At 41.0% G+C, this 24,073-nt stretch overlaps 2 protein-coding genes across 2 annotated transcripts in view; both read left to right on the top strand.

Annotated features, from left to right (window-relative positions):
* fam20cb (FAM20C golgi associated secretory pathway kinase b) overlaps positions 1 to 12,534 on the top strand; it is a 49,672-nt gene extending 37,138 nt beyond the window's left edge. The window contains exons 4-11 of the mRNA XM_083994358.1: positions 3,091 to 3,183; positions 6,710 to 6,825; positions 7,492 to 7,672; positions 8,089 to 8,198; positions 8,309 to 8,390; positions 9,096 to 9,155; positions 9,391 to 9,541; positions 10,660 to 12,534. Coding sequence (XP_083850484.1) covers positions 3,091 to 3,183; positions 6,710 to 6,825; positions 7,492 to 7,672; positions 8,089 to 8,198; positions 8,309 to 8,390; positions 9,096 to 9,155; positions 9,391 to 9,541; positions 10,660 to 10,776 — 910 coding nt within the window. The 3' untranslated portion in view covers positions 10,777 to 12,534. The remainder of the gene's footprint in view (positions 1 to 3,090; positions 3,184 to 6,709; positions 6,826 to 7,491; positions 7,673 to 8,088; positions 8,199 to 8,308; positions 8,391 to 9,095; positions 9,156 to 9,390; positions 9,542 to 10,659) is intronic.
* Positions 12,535 to 18,250: 5,716 nt separating this feature from the next.
* foxl3 (forkhead box L3) lies at positions 18,251 to 20,095 on the top strand (the record flags this gene model as incomplete). The annotated part of the gene is made up of 3 exons (XM_083994002.1): positions 18,251 to 18,467; positions 19,237 to 19,405; positions 19,622 to 20,095. The coding sequence occupies exons 1-3, from the start codon at positions 18,361 to 18,363 to the stop codon at positions 20,093 to 20,095; spliced, it is 750 nt and encodes a 249-aa protein (XP_083850128.1). The 5' UTR covers positions 18,251 to 18,360.
* Between the last annotated feature and the right edge of the window lie 3,978 nt (positions 20,096 to 24,073).

The raw sequence follows: 24,073 nt of genomic DNA, 5'->3' as shown, positions 1-24,073 counted from the left end.
TTGTATCTAAAGGTTCAGCCTGGAGGCAAAACACCAGCAGCCCTAAAGCTCAAAGCTTAAGACACCACTGCTTAACCCAACATGTAAAACCACTCAAAAAATCAATTATCTATTATTGGAGTGTGAATTAAAAAATAGATGAATCATGATTTGTGTTATCATGTTTTTAGGGTAAAACCTAGGTCAAATTAAAGACAATTTTTTTTACATTTACATTTAGATTAAACAGAATCTTCAATTCAAAGTGTTTCACAGGAGAGGGACAACACCCACACAAGTCAGAACAGAAAGAGACCTTGAAGGAGGCACTAAGTGCTGAAATGTTCTTTCAGACAAAATGCAAGAAGATCAAGAAAATCAAGTGCTCATTAGGAGCGAGTTAGGAGTGTCAGGGCGTTAGAGGTGCCTGTTTTCAAGAACGAGTCTAGCTCGTTCCACCATCACTGCCTTGTGTGTGTCCAATCCAGGAAAAACATTAGTCACCAATTATTCTGATTTAATTACCATTGCATCCGTGTTGCCGTTCTCATCCAGTTAACATGCAGAAAAGATCTTAGACTAAAGGTTCATTAATTAAAAAAAGCTTTCTCTCCTTTTCAGCTTTTAAACAGACAAGATGAAACGTATTCATTAGTGAGGTTCTGGTAAACAGAGTTCAGATTCAGGACCGAGCTGGGCTAGCTGTTTCCACCTGTTTCCAGTCTTTATGCTAAGCTAACCTGCAGCTTCTGGCATGTGTTTTATGTTTTATTATACTGATTTTCTCTCATTCTTAGCATATAAAACTTTGAAGTTTCCATCACACAGCTGTTGTTAGACATACATTTCTAAGCAGGCTGTCGTTCACATCGTCATTGAATTTTTCAGCTTGAATCCTTCCACCTCACGCTCACTTCACTTCCCTAAAGTTCATCTCAAACTTTTATACATCACATTGCCTAAGAAACATGGCTGATTTATTCATCGGAGACTAATTTTCCTGACATTCGGCAGGAAATAAATTCAGGGCCTGACTTTGCACAACTGTCCCCATCAATAAGACAGTTGTAGTCACTTCGTATGCTAGACTGAATGATATTGTCTTGTTGTGGTGCTGAGCAGCGCTGGTTTAAATAGACACCGCTCTCCGCTTTCAAAGTCAGTATCATTTTTCCTTGATGTAGAGTGAGAGCTGTGTCCCTGAAGCGAGGCTATCCAGAAGAAGAGAGCGATACAATCAACAGACAGCGCTCGGCCTTTACTGGCAGAGCCTCGACAGCCACTCGGGAGTGAGGGATGAGCGGGAGAGAGGAGAGGAGAGGAAAGAGGCTGAGAGACATAAAAAAGGAGGAATAGTTCACCACTGACACACTGGATATGTTAATTTTTGATGCTGATCACAGTTGCCAGCAGCAGAAATGCGAGCTAAAGAGCCCTAAACTGTTTTCAAAGCATGTTTTTGCACTTTTTTGCTCACTATGGTCAAACCCGGCCACACATTTGTATGTGGCTGTCTGTCAAAGGCTGAAAGGAAGATAGAGGATGGAGAAAGATTTGAGGAAAAGACAGAACCAGAGTGATAAAGAGAGGAGGAAATAGAGGGATTTTTAGCAGATGAGTGTGTTTCTGGGCTCCGTGTTGGGTTAGTTAATGACTAGTGCAAATGTCAGCCACGCAGCTGTGGAGTTACAATCAGCCAGCCAGCTGAGGAAAGGAGCAGAGGATGGAAAAGGAAAGAGAGACAGGGAGAAAGAGAATGAGGCGGACAGATATAAAGTGTTAAGCAAGTGGACACAGGAAAAAAAAAGAAAAGAAGCAGTTCTGTGCGAGGGAAGAGGGAGAAGCAGAAGAGGTGAGATAGAGGATTTTGAGCGAAATAAACAGTGAGAGGCATCCGGAGGGAATAAAGTGAAGAGAAGTAGAGACAGAGAAGTTGCCAAGATAGTTTCCATTCTTCTCATCCTCCCTCAACTAGCTGAAACAGAAATGCAGTCCAAATCATTACACGCTGCCTTCCTGGAAAGTATTTGCTGTTGTCAATAAAAAAGAAAAAGAAAAAGAAAGAAAGGCAGAGAGGATAAAAGGAAAAATGGCTAAAATATGCAGCTCTTCTGTAGAAAGATTGCAATGTTGATGATGGAAACGCTTGTACTTTTCAAAGACATTTACATATTTTCAAACACGCAGCACCTTCTCTGGGAGGCTTTTCACCTCCTCTTCCTTTGACTTTGCCTTTTTTACCCCGGCCGTCCTGTCTGTGCTGCCCCGTCCTGGCCCGTGTTCCATCAGCTCTGGGATTTAAGCCTTTAAGAGCCTCTTTTCCCTCCAGTAAGAGCTTTAAGGCAGAATGTGTGTGAAAAGCAGTTTTTTGGGGGAAGGATCAGAGCTGGACAGAAATAGGTACAGATCGAGAACAGGAGTGGATGTTTTGAGGAGGAGGAAGTCTTTGACCTTGAATTGTCCCTCTCCCTCCATGTTGCCCCACAAAACACCCACTCTAACTCTGAGGAGGTCCTTTTTTTTCTCCTCCTCCAAGGCAAGGACACTAGTTTATTGCGTCTTGGTTATTGCTCACAAATGCTGTTCACAGTATTAGGTACATGGGTGTAAAGCTGCAGAGTTTTATCACTGACTTGGCTGCAGTGGTGTGAGGCGTCTTCGGGAATGTGAAGTTGCACTGAAGATTTGGGTCACGATGCAGCAGTATCAGTGTATACAGGAATGATGAATTCCTGTGGTATGCATTGTGTTTATTATGAAATGATAAGTGATCAATTGATCAGCTGGTCTGCAGTAAATTAAAAAATGTAAATATATTGGTCATTTCTCAGACAGAAATGATGAAATGTGACTGTTAACTGGTTTTCTTTGTCTTTTTACAAAAGTAATTTGAATATTTTTGCGGCAAAACATGTTAATTTCAGCTATTTTTCAATGTTCGAGAGCCCAAATAATTAATAAGAAACAATCTCCAGTTGCAGCTCTAATTCAACATGTTGCATTATGAATGTAACTCTGTGCCTTTAGCATATGCTGACTGTCTAAACCTCTGCTTTGCACTGTAGCTATACAGTACGTAACCTCTAAGCCTTTGTCCTTGTGTCCACGCAGGCAGACACGGGAGCAGGAGACGCCTCCAGACTTCTTCTACTTCTCCGACTTCGAGAGACACAACGCCGAGATCGCTGCCTTCCACCTGGACAAGTAGGTGAAAACCAGCCTGTTCAGTGTGTGTGTGTGTGTGTGTGTGGAAGAGAGGGAGCGTTTGGTGGTGTAACGTTAACGGACTAATGATGATGATTTGACACAAACCAGAAGCTGAATATAGATCAACCAAACTGAAGTAGCAATTTTATTTCTTTTTTAACTAAAGTATTATTAAATGACAGGCTCTGAAAAGATAAATGCCCCCAGGCAGCAGTGGAGGTCACAGACGTTTTGAACTCGACCCCTATTTTAACTCTTTCTTGTCCAAACACTCAGGGGTGGGCAACATCCTGCTGCTTCTGCGCCCCCCACCACCATTCCCCCCTCGATTTGCTAATTTGCCTTTCCTGGTATCGGCTCATTAACCACCCAGGAGGAGCAGAATCCCTGGAGAACAGCAGACCTGAGTGGCTCGACCTGGGTACCTCAGTTTTACAGTAAAGCTTATCTGTGATCAATAGGCTATAGCGTTACTGATACAGTGCTGTTCAGTATATGTGTGCAGGCACAACCATTTCTCTTCAAAGCACTCCTTCTGCATGTTTATTTCTACGTTTGCTTCTCCTTTTCACTGCTGCTGTCCTTCAGAGGCTCATCTTTATTTATTTTTTAAGCACAGTGAGTGTGAGCTGGGAACCCGTACAGTAGAGGCTTGGAGCTCTTGGAGGGCCATGAGTCATAGAGAATGAATGCTTCCCTCCCGCAGCCAGCATCTGACTGAACAATGACTGCAGCCTCCTTGCTTAGCTAACCACCATGCTCTCTGACTTCACTGCCTTTACAAGGCTAACACTTTATGGCCAGCCTGCTGGGCCCGCCTGCTTGGAGAGACTTTAATGAAAAGAGAAAACCTCGTGAGGGTCTCTGATCGACCAGAGAGAGAGAGGCCGATGAGTTTCGGCAGCCGTGTTGCTTTGAAGTGGAGCTGATGTCACTGTGGCTGCACGTAATTATGAGCGGAGGAATGGTGTTGTGCTGCGAATGCTGGTGACACATGGTGATACTGAGGTCACACACATACACATCCGCTCACATACAGTACACACACACACACATATGGGCCCATGGAGGGATGTGATGTTGAATCTGCTTTTCCTTCAGGCACAATGACACAGTTCAGCAGCAATTGCATTAGCAGCAGCTTTCTACACCAGTCTGCTACACATCTGGGCCTCCTCTACACACACACACACACACACACACACACACACACACACACACACACACACACACACACACACACACACACACACACACACACACATGAAAACACGCTCACACACTCCCGGCATATGTGTGGGTTAAGGGGAAGAGGAGGAAACCAAAGGCATGAAAGGCCCTGTGCCCATTCTAAATATAAGCCAGGCAGGGTTTGCCAAAAGCAGCGCTTTATTTTTTTTTCCTTATTTTGTCTGTTCTAAATTAGAGCCTGGCTACAGAGTTGCCGCTGCCGCTGCTGCTGCTGCTGCTGCTGCTCCTGCTGCTGCTGGTGCACAGACTTAGGCTACACTGCCTCCCAGGGGGCCCACAGACACACACTCTTTTTAAAGCAGCACTTGCACGGGCGTGTGCACATACCCACAAAGAGACGCTGTATTTTATTATATAGGCTGCACAGCTTTAAGCTTCATTAATTATATGATTAGATTTAAATGGGAAGTGCACTTGGCATCGCTGCATTAGGTAGTCAGCAGATATAAAGACAATAGAAGGTACAATATGACCTTAAAATATGAAAGCATATAGCTCCATATTCATGAGAGCCACTTGGGGTCTTCTACATTTTTCTACTGGGAATATGTGAATGTGATGATTCTCGCTTTTGTTTGATGCACAGGCATTTCGGTCCCAACCTGAATATATCACCAAGCTTAACGTGGGCACCATGGGAATAAGGTTTACCTGGGGGAGGGGGGCTAAAAGTGTGTGTGTGGCAAAGGGAAGTGAAGCCAGCTCTAGCTGTTCCTTTTAGCGTGGCAGCAGGCCCAGGCCCAGCAGGCCAAACCACGCTGTGTGGCACTTGTTCCCGTGTCCTTCTGTCTGTTTGCCAGCGAGCAGGAAAGAGACATGACTGTGTGCGTCTGTCTCCGTCCACCCACCACCAAGCTACCTGATGGCATCATTTGTACAAGGGGCTCTCGATTAATGGCTGTCCCCCCCTTTTTTTCTTCTCTCTCTCTCTGTCTCCACCTGGTTTTCCCACGTCTCTCTACCTCTTTTCCTCATTCTGCTGCCTCCATTTTTAATCTCAGCCGCTCTTCCTGTGCCTCTCTGCCCTCAGGCTTTGGCCATTAGGTGCTGTCAGGGGCATCAATTTTTAAAGAGCCTGTGCTGATGTTATAGCTGGATGGTATTGATGGTAGGCGGCTGCACATGCATAAAATAGGCATGTGGCACGCACTCAGGGAGACAGACACACAAGCTCTCTGTAAAAAGTCACCTTATTTTTCCCCCAATGGACACACACATACACATAGATATTAAAATCATGCAAAGACACAGTCCCACAGAGAGGAGGACTATTGATATAAATCCCCAGGATGGGTGAGAATTTACATTGTGAAGGGCGTTGAACTGATGTGGAAGTTAAAATGTGTCTGATGTAGAGTCACAGCCACAGCCGAACCGCTGCGAGGTTTACCGCCGTGCGGTGTGAATGGCAGGTATTATATTATTTATGTCACAGTGCCCCCTGTTGACAGTGATATTCAATTGCGTGACGACAGTATTTCCACTTGGATGTAGGTCTTTAGCCCAGTGGGGGGACGGATCAGGCGAGATTGTGGGATTGAGTCCCATGTCAGGTCACATCTTATTTTGCCTACATTTACAAATAGCTTGTCCTTGTTGTGACCCGTTCAGGACAGACAACTCAAAAACTGTAACATCCCCCCAAAACAGTACTGTGAGTTATTGTTATTATCACCATTATTACTCCTTAAATTCAGTTTTAAACCTTAAAACTGTCTCATTTGCAAACAAACCTTCTGTATCCATGACTTTGTGATTCATATTTTAGATTTTGCCTACATTTATCCTCTGTCCTACAGGGTGTGACACTTTGAGCCACTGTTTTGTTTTGCTTATGTTCCTAAATCACGACCATTAAATGTAATGCCAGATTAGCAGTTTCTGTTTGCACTCTACTTATGGAAGGAAAAGTGATTCTGGAGTTATATTTTTTACAGTTTCTAAGCAGATTTATGGACATCTATTTGTGATAGACAGAGACAGTGATCGCCTGGGAAGCAGTGAGTCTGAAAGCCACAATACAAGTTCTGTATGTGTATCATTTCTGTTATATATGACCTTGTTGTTGCGTGGCCCGCATCAGCAATTAACTTCCTGTTCTTTGTAGCTGTAGCCTTCACTTCACCTCACACAGTATCTTTGCCCCTTGTCTCTCCCTCGGAGCTCCCCCCGTTAGTTCAAACTGTGAAACAGGCGTCCTGTGGGGAGCCTCAACCTCTGCTCTCCTGTGACGCCAGAGCTTATCCCCTCTGTATTTGTCTCCGTCCTGCAGGATCCTGGACTTTCGGCGCGTCCCTCCCGTGGCCGGCAGGCTGGTCAACATGACGAAGGAGATCAGAGACATGACACGAGACAAAAAGCTCTGGAGGACCTTCTTCATTTCACCAGGTACACCGAGGGGTGCAGGCTTCCAGGTTTTCAGAGACACATTAACGAGAGGAAAAGTTTCACCGAGATCAAATCTTGGAACTGATTTTGCTTACACCCACGGAACAGACAAAAAGAAAATGCTGCACAAATTCTTTACCAGTTCTTTTTTTGCACCACAAGGCAGAAGGAAACGCACAATGTGACAAAGTCGAAAAAAAAAACCTTGGCACAGTTTCCTCAACTTGAAGAAGTTGTAGTCCGAACCAAATGGAGGGTTTCCTCATAATGTAGAGCAAAGCGAGTTCTGTGCCCTGAATTACTGGGATATTCATTTGCAACGGATTAGTATTATCAGGGGACTTTAGCTTGTACTAAAGCACGACAGTTAATTAGCGATGCAACTTTTTACTTTACATATTATACACATGGAGAATTACTGGCAATCTCAGCAATTAATACAAGCCACTGAACGTCCCCAGGTAATTTTAATCTCGTACAAAATTGGGCATTAAATGTATCTGGTGTGAATCCCTTAAGGACAGAAAGAATGAAGTCACATATAACATATTTAACACATATGATGTAGTAAATACTATATATACATATATACTGTATGTAACTTTTTCATTCTCAGTGGTCTCACTGAGCAGAAATAACAATGTGTGTTCTTTCTGTGATTCTCAGCCAACAACGTGTGTTTCTACGGCGAGTGTTCGTACTACTGCTCCACTGAACACGCTCTGTGCGGTAAACCAGACCAGATAGAGGGCTCCCTTGCCGCTTTCCTTCCAGACCTGGCCCTCGCCAAGCGCAAGACCTGGAGGAACCCGTGGAGACGCTCCTACCACAAACGCAAGAAGGCAGAGTAAGGAATCTATCCCACACTCAGACAGTGATGCATTCACAGACACTCAGTAGAGGCAGACACTGTGGAGTCCAACTATCTGGTGGTATTTATTACACTCGCCGTCGGTTAGCAGAGGCAATAACTCATGAGAGCTGAGCAAGAGGTCTGTGATGTGTTCACCGTGTGTCACAGCTGACCCACATCCAAAAACAACACAACAGACTGTGCAAATCCTTCTGTGCAAATAAACACTAAATGCAGTCTTGTCACAATTTACTTGTTTTCCCAAATTCTGCACAGCACAAGATAATTAAGAAGAAACAAGGGAGGCAGATTGGATTGTGTTGATGTTTTTGGAAAGCAGATGAATAAATGAAATAAATACTACCAGATTAGAAATGTGAACAAAATGTTTTTTTGTGATAAATGCTCAGATGGGAGGTGGACCCGGACTACTGCGAGGAGGTCAAACAGACTCCACCATATGACAGTGGGACACGACTGCTGGACATCATGGACATGACCGTCTTTGACTTCCTCATGGGTGAGTTAGCATGCCTCACACTGTTTAACTACAGATGCATGCAGGCTGGTGAATGTCCTTTGTTACAGGACGATACTGTCCCCTGAATAGTTTCATGTTTTCCAACACAGGGAACATGGATCGCCACCATTATGAGACGTTTGAAAAGTTTGGAAATGAGACCTTCATCATTCATCTAGACAACGGCAGAGGGTGAGGCACAGCTTGTTGCATCATTTGTCACTCAGAACTTAATTGCACTTGTACATCCATGTTAAAATACACTTGTACATCCATATTAAAATCCAAAAAAGGCGAAAGTTACACAAATAAACTCACAACATGCTCGTATCGTGAACATGGTGTCTATTTCATTAAGTTTATCCTGGGGAAAATGCCTGTGGTTGCTGTGCACACTGATGCTGACTGACATGAAGATTTAATAACCTTAATGTGTTGGCTGCTGAGTTATAGATGCAGTGGGAATGATCGAGGGCTTTAAAACACTTCAGTATTGAAGTGCAGTCCTTTAATGCATTACATATAGAAGTCATAAACTATATATTTAATCATAATTAGCTTATATGCAATAATAATAAATCAGTGCGTAATATTGAGCAGAAAACTATTGCTCAGATAATATGTTGCCTATATATCATGTTTTTTTCAAGCAGTTTATTATTATTTAAATGATTATATAAGCATCTATAAATACATGACGAATGTAGTAGTAGTATACAGGACAGCAAAACATGCCTCTTCTATATAAAAACGAAGTATATCATGATAAGATCTGCATAAGCTGATGCACAACTATTGCACTAGACAAACAGACGCTTGTACAACAGCACAAGAAGAATGAAACTACTAGTCAGTGATCACATTCAGCACAGTTTGTGATTCTGTTTTTTATTGTAGCTTTGGAAAACACTCCCACGACGAGACGTCCATCCTGGTGCCTCTGACTCAGTGCTGCAGGTAAGGCTTTCTTTGTGGGGATTTTATGTCGCTTGATTAGAGGGGTATTATGGCATTATTGATCCCTAAGGACTAAAAGGAGATAAAGATAGTAATCTCTGAGAGGCTACTAAACTTCCTAATTGCCCACAACGTTATCTTGCTTGAGTTACACAAGCAGGATTTGCATGTGATTTGTTGCATTCACGGGATTGCATTGCATTGCATTTACTCTCCCACTGCTCTCTTTCTGCAGGGTCAGGAAGTCGACCCACTTGCGTCTGCAGCTGCTGGCTAAGGAAGAATACAAGCTGTCCATGCTCATGGCAGAATCCCTGGTGAGGGACCGCCTGAGTCCCATCCTCATCCAGCCACACCTGGATGCCATGGACCGACGACTACGCCTGGTCAGTGCTTCATTTTATAGTGTGTGCCTGTGCAATGTGCAGTAACTCAATTGACCAAGTAATTGGCATTTTTTTAATCAGTAAATTTGATCATTTTTGTGAAAAAGTGCCAAAGACATTATTGGTTTCAGCTTTTTAATTGTGGGTATTTACTGACTTCTCTCCTATGACAGAAAATTGAATACAGATTGACTTGAGTCAATCAGTTAAGAATCGGGAACTAAAATCATTGTCAGTTTAGTCACACAAACTGTTAAACACATTGATAAATACACTTAAAGGGATAGTAGCATTTTTTTTTAAAGTGGGGTTGTATGATCTACAAATAGCCCCTAAGTACTTTAATTGCAGTAGAAGACTCTCTGCACTCCTCCCGTTAGCAACGCCAGCCCATAGCCCTGCCCAGAGATTTACAACGTACAGTGTTGTGAACAGACCCAAAGAAATGGCCTGTTTTCACGGCCAAATAAAAACAGAGTTTTTCCTGCACTTTGAGTGGCTGGAAAAAAATTATATTATAGCGAACAATGGAACTGTGTATTTTTTTTCAGGTAAAACCTCTTTTAGGCCGCGAAAATAGGCCGTTTCTTTGGGTCTGTTCACAACACTGTATGTTGTAAATCTCTGGGCAGGGCTATGGGCTGGCGTTGCTAACGGGAGGAGCGCAGAGAGTCTTCTACTGCAATTAAAGAACTTATGGGCTATTTGTAGATCATGCAACCCCACTTAAAAAAAATGCTACTATCTCTTTAACCTATTAGCTAAGCATATCTTAGCTTTAAGATAGTAAAGATAGCTTCTCTCTGGCCTGAACCGACAAAATCCACCTACTATCATCTCCAAAAATCATAAAATGACATTTTAACCCTCCAGTCTTTATACAAACTAAACAAGCAATGGAACCTCTGAATTAGTCTAAGGTAAGTAGTTAAATGTGTTCTTGTAACCTTTGGACAGAGTGAAGCTAGTTGTTTCCCCTTATTTCAGTGTAAACTAAGTGTCTGATCTGGGGGTAATATCAATCTTCTTATTGAACTGCCGTTCAGTGTGTCTTTGTAAGAGGCTAGACTCTGACCCAGCTTGACAGACAATTAAAATATCTTGTCTTGTGTCACTAGGTGCTGAATGTGCTGTCAGAGTGCATTGAAAAGGAGGGCTACAATTATGTGGTGGAGGACGACCTCCAGGGCGACCGAGGGACAGACCACATTCACACCGGCCCGCGACGGAGGTAGCTGTCCGGGGGCGCTGGCAGCTGGATAAGACTGAGTTCCTGGAGATAAGAGACTGGACTGAGCTGAGATTCAGTCTTTCTTTTAAAGTGAACTAGTATCCTGAAACACAGATGAGCTCCATCTGTAGCCTACACCCCAGAGGGCTTGATTTTTGCTGAAGCCACCGAGAAGCCCACCTGCCTGAGGTAAATTATAAGCTGTCTGGAAGTGGAAGCCTGCTGGATAGGACCGGACTTTTGTCAAAACAGTGCAGCGACTTTAACTGCACCCTAAAGCTCCAGATGCAGGTGATGATGTCGAAAACTTCTGGATTGATCTGGGCCCAGACAGAACTGAAACCCACCCTGCATCACCTAGACTCCTTAAATTATCCAACCCTGACTGTAGTGTAGGATAGTTATCACCACAGCTGACCCAAACACCCACCGACCCACCGCAGCATTACCAAACCATGAAAGTCTTGCAAGAGACTCTTTGTCTCGTTCAGGACCCTTTTTTTGAATTCAGTGAATTCTGCGGGACTTGTAAAGAATCTCCTGACCCTCCCCCTCCGCTCTCTTCACAAGTTGAATTATGTGTTTCTACGTATCGTTGGTATTGCAAGTGTTTTGGTTGAACATTCACAGTGGAGGAGGAGGTGGAGGTTGACTTCCTGTTGTCTTAATGATCAAAATAATGTTTTGAGTTTTGCTGCAAAATGTTTTATTGCATAGTGTCTTTTTTTATATATATAAATATAAATTTTATTTCTGCTGAGCTGCCTCAGCTTCTATCATCGGTATTCAAAATGGGAACATGTGATTGGAGTGCAGGTTTACTCCTGGATTTGTCCATTAATTTTGCCCATAAATGTCCTTGAGAGAGTATTTATTAAAATTCATATTTATTGTTTACAGTGAATACTAACACAGCTCCATTTTTCTGTTTAAGAGTAACTATTAAATTTACATCACAGAGGTGTACTTCTTTATTTGTCCAAAAGAGGGCAAACTGAGCTTGTGCAAAAGTAGCTGCCAGGTCCGTGCCTCTCAGTAAAATGAACCATCTCCATATCTCACCCCGTTTTTAAGTGTCAAACATGCTTTAATTGGTTTATAGCCACCGTAAGTATTGGTAAGATTCAGAAGAGCAAGACTGTGCCTCTGTTTACAACATTTAACCAACTACTGTTTTTATTTCTTTCAATGCAACAGATATGAGGTTAAGTTTATGGTACCAAGAGCCAAATGTGACACTAATAGTTTTATATTATTGTTTCTTTGTAATATATTTGATGTCCAAGATGTTGCTGTTGTGGAAAGATTATTTTTCAGGATGTATATTTCATTCAGCACCAACAGCTGTTAGCTTAAACTGTTGGTGTCAGCGATTCAGTCACTGGCTGAAAGTTAATATATACAGTAGGAAAAATCTAGTGCCTGTGCAATGATAGAAATACTTGAATGTCTGGTTTCATAGCGGAAAGGTTTGAACTTCTCCCAGGTACGAGCTATAAATAAGATGCAGAGGTCTACATATATATGTGTGTGCTGACTCCATCGGTTTCCATAAGGGTTTTGTTATGCAGTCTAAGTTTCCATAGTCCTGTATCAGGTCAGTACAGTGTGTCTGGACGTATGGGTGGATCCATGGAGAAACATTAGATGATGTGTTCTTGAGGTGAAAATGCTTCTTTTTTTATATCAACTCATTGTTTCTGTGGATTTTATTGTTCATTTCTTTGCATCATGGTTAAAAGTGCAATAAAACAAAATGAGCAGAATATTAAAGAGCCTCTGTTTCCTTCAGGAGATGAAGCACCAGAGTATTCGTTAACAGTGAAATGTATGTTTACATTTTATTCAAGAAAGGATTAAGTACATCCATATAGTTCAACAACACCCTACAGCCTGTAAAGCTAAAGTGGTATAATGTTTGATTGTGTGCTGTTTTAAGGTGGAACCAGTGATTTCCTAGCACCCTCTGCAGTAAGTGCTTTGACCTTATTTGACCTCATGTTGACCATAAGGAATTCAACTGTTCAACTCCACCTCCAACATAATGAGTCCAGGCCTTTTCAAGCCTTGGTATACACACACTTCCAAGACTGTGGTGGAATACAGTCAAACGGTTTAAAAGACTACATAACCATACAGTTGTATTGGTTTGGTAATGGTCGGAAAATAATGCTTTTTTTTTGTTTACTGAGATAATCTCAGGTGGAATCACTTGTCTTTTTGTCAACTGGTGTACAGACATGCAGTTTGGATGCGGTCAGCTTGGCAGGACATAAACACAGTGAGCAGCCTGGCTCTGTCCTTATTTACAGATACAATTTAAAAGAGCATCTCTCCAACTTCAATTGGCGTGAGGCTCATACCAATCTTCTAATTTCTCTCTTCGAAGAAAAGCAAATAAGTGCAATTTTCCTTGAGCCTATTTTATGTTTGTGTAATATCTATTTTGAAGATCGCTGGATGTCAAGCGACAGGACATTTGATTAAAGATCCCCTCCAGGCATTTTTACCTTCAAAACTTGCAAAAATATACAGCCTAGAATAATAATTTGACTTTTTATAATTATTATCAATGACAGTGACTATTTATATGCAAATACTTAATTCACACATTCACTATAGCACTGGACATTTGAAGTTTTCACTTCAGACTTTGTTAAGTTACCTGAGCCATGACTGTCTTTAACTCAGATTTAGAGTAAACAAAAAGATTATATACCACCTCCAGAGGATGATTGTGGAAAAAAAGAAACATAAATTATTCTGCACACAAAGTAAAGAATCATCAAGAAACACACTTTTGACTTTCAATGCTACTTTTAATTTTAAGAAATCACAAGCCAAACATCTGCTATCTTAGTTACGGAAATTAAAGTTAGACCTTTTACAATAGAGAAGTGATTAAACGTATTATGCCCACAAAAATTACAGACTGTAGCTCCTGGGAAACAGGAATCACTCAGCTATCATGAGAAATTATTCAAATTGGAACGGGGTTTAATTAACAACCCTGGGAAAGGGTCTTGTAGTGTTGGTAAAGAGTTTGGCATTAGTATGCTGCAGCAACTTTTTAATTCCTTTTGAGTTTGTGAAGTGTTTTTTTATGGCATTATACTGGGCAGTTTAGAATAAATACACAAAATCTTTCTGTTGTGAAAAATGTGGCACAGCTACAGCGTGTTATTAGCTCTAATCAAGATAAACACAACACACCCAAATAAGGCAGAATTGTTGGGACTAGTGTAAAAAAAAAAAAAAAAAAAACTCAGGTGAAAACAAGCCTGTTCAGGAGCTCTTATCTGCAGCACTCCACATAAGCCAGTGTAATTTGACAGTGAATGTTTGCAGTGAGGATGGCTGCACAGTACAGTGCAAAGGAAAATGGCCCTCAGCCCCAACTCTGTGCACATGCATGTTTACAGTTCCCACTGCACTGTTGTGTTTTGATAACCTTTCCTCACAGAACAGCCCCCGGAAAAGCTACTTGGTTGGTTTACATAAATGCATGTACACTCACACACACACACACACACACACACACACACACACACACACACACACACACACACACACACACACACACACACACACACACACACACACACACACACACACACACACAGGCAGACAGAGCTATGAATGGAGGAAGCGGCATCTGAGACAACCATCAGAGGGACAGAGAGAGACCAGAGGAGAACTAAGGGCTGTAATCACTGCGGCCGGCCGCAGACAGGACGCCAGAGGAAGCCTCGTCATGGGAGCGAGCCATGAGGTGCTTATCAGATCTCAGTTCAAACCAACCTGATACGATGACCTCCTCTTCTCCTCTGCACTCATTCTCTCTGTATTTGCAGATTTGATGGATCTGTTTTTGTCGTCTGGAGCGAAGACGCCCAGAAAGCTCCTGACAGCTGAATGCGCTCAGGTCATTTCAGCACTTTGGTCAATACTTGTTTGATTTTTGATTGAGTGTTTGGCCAAAAAGAAAAGAGGCATAGACCAACCGAGTGGTGTATTTGGTCGTGGAGGTATTCAGGCCTTTTAACCTGAAAATAGGAATTCAATTCTGTTAAAGCTTACAAGTCTGACACTGACTATTTTATTTTACATTCAATTTGATTGCTGATCCATCATGTGCAAGGAACATTTTGCTGTTGTGTGGTTGGGAAAGATGAAACTTATTGTAAATATTATTCCTATTTTATAACCACATCATATTTTTTTAGTTTAAAATCACATTTACAAAGTCAGTAGCTGCCAACAATAGAACAAATGTCTTTAATGATTAATGAGTATGAGGAATTATTAAGTAGTAAGTACTGTAGGCTACCATTCCACAGATGAAATACTGACTACGTATAACTGCATTTAACAGGCTTTTAATTTGGTAGGTTTTTGTAATAAGCTATATTACACATCAGCCTTTACATTCAAGTCATGGTTTGGAGAATAACTGAATGTTTCCTCATAATATTTTGGCCCAACCATATAGTTTAGCTGATACTTTGATCAATCAAATAATATGTGACGCTGCAGTGCAAAAATGCTGTATTACATAATTTTGATGAAAGAAGAGGAAGAAATAACAAACACCAGTAATGAACACAGCAGTTCAGAAAGCAGCTCAACAAAACAGAGCTCATAACGACTGTTTGTAAACCACTTTGAAGAGGCACAGATGAACAACATCTTTTTCTAAAGGCTTTTTTAAAATTCCTTTCTTCTTTTTATTTTTTTGACTGGACGCCTCATTTTAATTATTTAGATTTTTGAAAGGCAAGACAGGCTACGGGCTACAAATGGTTGTTTGATATTATTATCAAAAAATAAAAATAAATAAATTGACAGTTAAAATGTCTAAATTAAAGCAAGTGAAGCTCACAAAGAAATAAAAATAAATAATGCAACATGATGGCATATTTATTTGACCCTTGGACAATACTGAACTGAATTTCATGTGTAAACCACATGGAGTAATTTGTAATAGCATAATTTTCATCCCAATAACTTTCTTAAAAAAAAGCAGTAAAAGTATAGAAAAAACAGACAACATTACCTTATGGCGCCCTGCATTGTTGCATCCTACATGGCATTTATTTGACCTGCATTTCAGTCTGATGTACAGTATAAAGACAAAAAGAGACAGATTCAAGGACCAATGAGTGCTTTTCACGCTTCAAGATACACTACAGCTTTTAATTAAGCCACTTAAAAAACCTGAAACTGAGTACAGCATTGACCTTTTAGCTGCTTCATTACCCTATCAGAAACAAACAGCGCTGCTTTAATGTCTCCGCGTTGCACTGATGTAGAGCCTATAGGTTTGTCCTGCACCAGCGGGGCCACACACAGAGGCCTGCCAGACCTCAGGCTGTTTTCCCGGCCTCTGTCGCCTCACGGGAGACCTCCAATTGCCCTGTTAAGAACCCTTCAAAATACACATCCCCCTGTTTTATAGACACGGAAACAATTTATGGCCATTATAGAGCATTATAGATAGCATCTACAAAACTTCCCGTTGTTGACTAAACGTCTGACAGAGTGGACACACACACACACCCCAAAGAGTTAACGGAGAGAAAAAGAAAACAAAGATGCAAAGGATCTTGTTTGTTGGTTTGGGGTTAGCTGTTTTAAGTACAGTTGAAGAGATTAGGCTATAAAAAGAAGCAAAATAAAACATGACCTACCAACACAGCAGACCACCCAGAATCCTGCTGGATGAGAGGAGCAATATGTCCAGCACATTCGCTCCAGGTCCAGATGACTTGAAGTGAGACAGTCCGGACCGGACCAGATTAGTCCAAGTTAAAGGGGCTTAACCGGTATTATATGTCAGAGTCTATTTACTAGTAGCAGTAGCACGACTCAAGCTGTGAAGCAGTTAAATGTCTCCCGTGGCTCTGGAGAGGCTTTGTCAAGTCTGAGAAAGAAGAACTCAAGTGACATTCAATTTATTTGGGATCAGGACTGAAGAGTAAAACATTGAACTCAAAGTCTGTGCTACAAACTGGGCCGTCCTGTAGAGTTCTGTTTAGACTGGAAAATGAAACAGTTCATATGTGGGAAACAAAGCAAGGGAAGAGGAAGAGGACGGAAGACTATATTCTAAATTCAGTGTTTGTCAGGCCTTATGAAAAATATGTCACATGGCATTCTGGGAAGTGTATTTTGAAGTGAAAATGTTTTTGAGGTGTGGCTCACCCTCAGGACTAAAAGTGTTGATGTTTTGCCGTCCTCCGCTTTGATTTCAGAATCAAAGTCGGATACTTTTATTAATTCCCAGTAGGAAATTGTTGCGTTACAGTGCTCCAAATCACATAATATGAATAATATAGTACAGCTAAGTAGAACCAAATATACACTATAATTCATATTCAAAATGTACCCTGTCAATAGTAAATAATATATATATTTACATGCTATTCATAGTCAGTTTGCACAGATTGAATTATGCACAGAATTTGGATGTTTCTATCTTATATACATATATATTTTTTATGAATGCATAATAGGAGGAGGGAATGAGTGAGTTATTTCAGATAGCTACAAATGTCTGATGGTCATTGGTTGAGTTGCATTGTGGTTAATGTAGGTGATATAATATGATAGGTAAGATGAATGTGTGGAGAAAAGAAAGACAATATACAGTATGTATCTGGTTCTACTGCATTGATTTTTAGTCTTGTGGGAAGCAATGCGCAATTGACTGAGTACTTACAAATAGTTTGCCTGATTTGGACTGGATCTGGCTGCTGACCAAGAGAGCCAATATTCACTGTTCACCAGAGGCCAACAGACGCCACAGCCCAGGGTTGATGTGTGCTGCTGGAAATAGAAATAAAAAGACTAGAATCCTGCTCAGCCTAGCAGTTATTTGATGTCGCCTTCAGCAGTTTGGATGCACTGATGCCCACTGGCTCTGCACTTGAGTATTTCCTGTTTGCGAGACTTTCACAGCAAAAGCGTGTCCAGTAGCTGAGCTCGTAGCTGTAGCTTTGCACAATTAAGTTTTAAATGCAACAGTATATAGAGCAGCACCAGAAACTACACGATATTCCTGACATTTGTTCAATTAAAAATTTTGGTGATGTTTTTGCTATGTTTTTATTTAGATTTGATATAAACGTGAAGTTAATACTGAGGATGTAAGCGTCTGATGGTTTTTGAGTTATACTGTATTTCCACCACTTGACAAAAATAAGCTCTTCTCAAAAATGTAATTAAAACTGGGCCTTTGCTGCTACAATCATGAACAGTATTGAAATGAAGACAAAGAGATGAAAAAATAAAGGTTGATGACAAAGAGCACAAGGCCAGGGCCAGAGTTCAAAGAGCTCAGATAGAGGTGGTCCTGAGTGTTCAGACTCGCAGCCGTTCTTGGAGAGCAGCTGTGACGGGGAGGGGGGGAGAGGGGGGCTGGAGGGGCAGCCGTCATCAGCCGAGCTCAGAGTGAGTGTCAGCTGGCTGAGCAGAGCATGGTGGCAAAGCAGAGCAGCAGGACAGGGTGTTGCTGCTGGGCTTTGGCCAGGACTGTCAGAGGAGCCAGAGAGTTTGGACCACACATCTGACTCCTCAGAGTGAAGCTATGTTTGATAACTCCCACTACCCCTTCAACTGTTTCAACTACGATGGAGACGGATACCCTTCCTCTAGCACTGACGAGGAGAAGAAAATGTGTAGACCCGCGTACAGGTATGGAGGACTTTGAATCCATCTGTTATCTCATTTTTTCTTTTAAATATTTGAGTAGCCTAACTTTTTTCTATTTCAGTTCTTCAACTGGTGTAACAAATACATACAAAAGGCTTTCAAACATCAGTGATTATGAAGAAGTTTTACCTGGATTTATTTATTCCTTGAATACAAGTTTTATTTCTTTTTCCATCAAAATTTCATCAAGATTTTACAAGGCAACCTAGTTCACTTTAATCAACACAATGCAAATGCTGCATATTATCTCTCATAACTTATTGATAACCAGAAGTGACTGTTATTTTGGTAGTCACTTGATTTAAGAAGTGCACTACGCATGACTAAATTTCAGTTTATTTCTCAAAAATAGACAAAAAATGTATTTAGAATACTTTTTTTAATAATATAATAATGTAGTTCTCACCACAGTAAATGATTTCTATACAGCAGCCGAGTTAAGCAATGCAATCATTTTAGAAACCTTCTCTCCTCATTAATCTTAACCCAAACCTCTCATCATTCTTACCATTATGACATTTTTTTTGTTTTTTTTTAATCACATTAATAGGCTACTTCATGACTTTTGCTTATAAGCACAATTTGGACTGCCTTCATGTTTCAGAGATCTGCTACAGAATTTCACATTACTTCTATTTGTGGTCTGAAAAACATGATTAAGTGGTTCAAATACATACAAATGTATACACAATATTATGTGTGTGTGTGTGTCAATTTACATGTTTAATCTTGTCACTTGTCTGTGTGTCAGCTACATTGCTCTGATAGCCATGGCCATCCAGCAGAGCCCTGAGCAGCGGGTCACTCTGTCGGGCATCTATGAGTTCATCATGAAGAGGTTCCCGTACTACCGCTCCAACCAGAGAGCCTGGCAGAACTCTATCAGGCACAACCTGTCTCTGAACAGCTGCTTCATCAAGGTACAGACACTATTTAGCATTTTTATAGTCACCGATATTGCTGATTTTAAATTTTACAGTTTTTTCTCCCTAATTGTGTCCCTTCTATCTTTAGATTATTGAAATTAAATTATACAATGTAAAGTAGTTCCTTTTCTCCCCATTCCCAAAAAAATATTTCTTTCTCTTATTATAATAATCATAAATAATTAGTCTTTTCTATCTATTCCCCCTTAGGTTCCTCGGACAGAAGGAAATGAGAAGGGAAAAGGAAACTACTGGACTTTTGCCACTGGCTGTGAATCCATGCTCGACCTGTTTGAAAATGGTAACTTTCGGCGGCGGCGGCGCAGGAGAAACATGAAAATCGGCCTCCGTGATTCAGGAGAAACCCCGTTCCACCCTTTGGAGGGCCACAGCAATCAGGACCTTCCTGCGGCACGGAACCCTGAGTCCAACTCCACCCTCTGCCCTTTGAACCCAGAAAGGCGGCAGCTGGGTCCACAGCAGAACCATCTCATCCCAAACCCCAGCCAGCAAGGAAAACCAGAGTCAGAGATCAAGTTTAGCATTGACTACATCCTTTCCACTCCAGATCCACCTGTGTCTGGGTTCAGATCCTCCCACGGCCCTGTGCACATTGGGCCCGCGGGGCCACCTGTACATGTTCTGGAGCCCCAGCACCTGAACCTGCACTTCTGGACTCTGTGATCAAATAGGAGCAAAGGAAAAGCAGAGGCTGATCTTATTCCCTCAGAAGCAGCGGAGTCCAAAACTGGAGGTATGAGGACATCCAAAGACAAGAGAGCTTTCAAAAGGGGAAAACTTTACTGACTTGAAAATGTAAACGTGGAACAAAAAAAAGAGGTACAGTATCATGTGATGGATTCCAGATGGAAAATGTCACTTAAAGAAAGCGACATGCTGTCCAAGATAAAATGTGAACAATACAGTGCTGTGTTCATATCGTCCTTATACTGTTTGTGCTTTGTCTAGTGCTGACATAGACTAGGTTTACAGTATTCTATGTATGTATGTATATAAACCGGAGTATGATGTGTTTAAAACGTAAGACAAACCCCACTTGGTGGATTTATTGAATTATCTTCAGATCAGAAGGTCTCATGGTTTTCTTCATAAAAGAAGAATTAATTGAGAATTTCATCATTTTCCCCTGTGTCGCCTGTTTAACATAGATTTATCTGTGATTAATGGCCGCTGTTAGTCATGGTATTTTATTATTTCAAACATCAGGTTGAGGAGCAGGAGGATTTCAGCATCACAATCCACTGTTCTTTTATTTTGTTAGGAGAAAAAAAAAGAAGAACCTGCTTGTTTCTACACTGATGTGTTTTTTTCTTCTTTTTTTTGGTTGTTGTTTTGTTTTTTGTTTTGAATCAAAATTAACTCCTAACAATTTTTAGTTTGCTACTACATTGCCAGCCATTTTCATTGCAGATATTTTGACATGAATGATGGCTAAACTCCATTTAATTTTCATGGTTGCATGTCGGCTCACTCACTCTACATATTTAGGGTTATATTTTTATACAGAACTAAATTCAATACAGCCTAATCATCAAAATCTCAATTTATCCAACAACATACACATCTAACACACCACAGACACAGAGACCGGAGCGAGTCACGGTGTTCTCTGTGAAAAGGCATTTTTCTGACTGAATTCAATTATTTCAGATCCACTTATATTACACATTTTTTCATTGACCTTTTGAAATCCTGATTGACTGACACTTAAATCCTAATCCAGTCAACCCTGATTATAACGTGTTGTATTCACACACTTAAAAAGGAGCCTAACGAAACAGAGGTCTGGCTAACATTTCTTGCCCGTACAAGGGAGATCAATCATGGCGTGTTCTTGTGCCATTGAAGGGACATTTTTCAATTTAACCTTTATATTATGTCTTGACTACATCAGTGGAGTTTCAACACACTTAACATGAGTGGCATTTAATATAGCATAACACTTGCAAGGTGAGGCCGAGATGCGACCCTATTTAAATACAGGGGCCCCTTCCTGATTCTCAACAGCAACCCCCCCACAAACACACACATAACCACGAAACCCCTGACGCAATTATAATTAAACACACCTTTATGCCTCCTTTGCAAATGCCCCTCATCGATCTGTGGGTTTTTAACATTCATATGTGAGCTGCCCCCCAGCAAACGTCTGCAGCGGCACAAGCGTTTATGGATCAGCAAGTTTCCATTAACAAAGTTGTTGATGTTGAATAGCGGGGGCCACGGCTGCCACCACGCCGCGGATATATTTGGGTAAATTAACTTAGCATAAAGTGCTCTGAGGCTATGGGGGTCTTTCCAGGCAGCTAAAAAGAAACCAAGGCACCAGTCAGGCCCGAAAAGTCAATGCACATATTATGATGTCGCTGAATATATGAAAGTGTAGCTACTGGCACAGTGTCCCATTGAATGGCCTCTATTAAACCACTACAAATTCATCTGCTCACTTTACTCCCAAGTTATATCCCTCTGCCATCCTCAGCCAGTTGCTTATAATTACATACATACACTATAATTTTTTCTCATTATTAGCAGTGTGGACATGTTGTTTTGTTGGGACTTCATTATGTGGATGGTGCCAGCCCAGGTTAAATTAGCAGCTCAGGGCAAAAAACAGCGGAACTGCAGGTGGAGGAAATTGAGAAACCATTGATCTGCAACGTTAATATAAAGTAAATCATAAACACAAATAGGTCATTTAATCTTCTGTGCTTGTTTAGCAATGAAGTTTCACTGGGGCTGTGGCGAGGATAACGGTATGAAGATAAATATTAATATATTGTTTGGATCTAATGACATAAACATATCTGTTTAGCGTATGAGTGTAATTATTCTTTCCTTGAGCCGATGCCGGGGGAGGTTAATAATCTGAGGGGCCACAATGGAAACACATTGCTATCTCTGGGAGCCACCAGCTAATGAAGATCGGTGAAATAGCCCGAGGAACCTTGACGTACATTCATCTCTGCCCTTTGCCATTCAGTGACGTGTGCAGAGTGGCTGCAGGTGTAGCCTGTGCACACTTTAACACTGGAATATGCTATTATTTTTAAATGGCTTCAAGTGCGCGTGTGTCAGTAATGAGAAAATCAACACAGCATGTCAATCAATGTTAGTTGGAAGATGTGTTTACATTCAGGCTGTTGGAAGGTTGTCCCTGCTAGGAATACAACAGCAGCAGTGGAGGACTGGAGGTGACTGGAGGGGTTTCCAGAGAGAAAATGGAAAACAAGCAATTTAATAAAGGAAAAGGCCTCGAAATACACAAGTCAGAAATCTGCCAGACATCTGTTTAAATTTGTCACATCTCATTTGATAAACATGCCACCTTTAATAAAAAATTGCAGAGTGGGTGTTATAGGTGCTATTTGACCCTTTTCACAAATTTTAATGCCATCTGCACCTGAAGCCTACAAAGAAGTAGTAGTTAGACGCACAAAAATGAAGATAAACAAATAACAGTAACTGCATACAGTGCTCTCAAAGATGATGATAGGTATTGATCAACACCTTTTTGGTACAGTCCTAACAAAAACTGCAGATGGAAAAGTTGAAATAATAAGGATGGAAATCTTTATTAGAAAAAAAAAGAAGAAAAAATCACAACAAGCCTAAATAACTAGTTCACGTGGTGTGTTGTGGATGAATACAATTATTTACAGCAGAAAGATGATGTATGTGATATAGATTGAAAATAAACTACAATGCCCATGTTTATGTTAATGAAGGTGCAAGTCATTCAGTTTAACAATGTGGCGAACACTAGAATGTTTTTAATAGTTTATGGACGTTGAAACACATTTAATACAATGCTGAAAAAATATATATCTTTAAGAACACACCTCATCTCTGACAATCTAAACATAATTAAAATACATAGATTATGAATTTTCCATCGAATGACTTCAGTAATTGTAATTCTCATACAGATAACACTTGCACAGATAACATCATTCACCAGCCTGTATAAACAGTCTCACCAACACTGGGCAATATGATGCACTCAGGTTAATAACAGTGCTGTGGAGCTGACCTGATGGTTACCTGTGCCATGCTGACAAATGTAAATTGTATAATAATAGATAATTCTTTGATTATACGTGTTGGGTTGTGTTATGGTCAAGTTCTGTGTTGCAGAGCAGCTCCATTGCACTGTGGAAACATGACATGCAATGCAACTACAATGCACCACAGCTCTGACCAGCAGTCCCACTCACACCTGTGACACTTTCTATTGGCTCCTTTTGTCATTTAAGATTCAGATTTATTAATGGTTCATGATTTTCTTATAACCCGGTTCATTTCCCGCTCGCTTTGACCTGTGTGTGTGTGTGTGTCTTCAGGCTCCATAGTCCAACCAGCAGGGTGTGCTAAATAACTGTGTTTGGACAGGAGGATCTCATAGACACACACACACACACTGGCTGGAGTGGAGTGTCCATCGGTGGAATAAAGGCCGTGGAATTGTAAATCCTCCGTATTTCTTCTCCTCTGTGAAGTCAAATCGATCTCTGACCGATCAAAAGCTCCACACCTTCAGGCCTCTGCAACAGATGTTATGATGTTAAGATTAAATATGATGCATAGGATTTAATAATTATTGAGTCTTATTACTATTTAACTGTGGCAACAGTCACATCT

The sequence above is a fragment of the Trachurus trachurus genome, assembly GCF_905171665.1.
Source record: "Trachurus trachurus genome assembly, chromosome: 19".
NCBI lineage: Eukaryota > Metazoa > Chordata > Actinopteri > Carangiformes > Carangidae > Trachurus > Trachurus trachurus.
The sequence above is the reverse complement of the archived record's forward strand: the minus strand, read 5'-3'. Positions and strand labels throughout refer to the sequence as shown.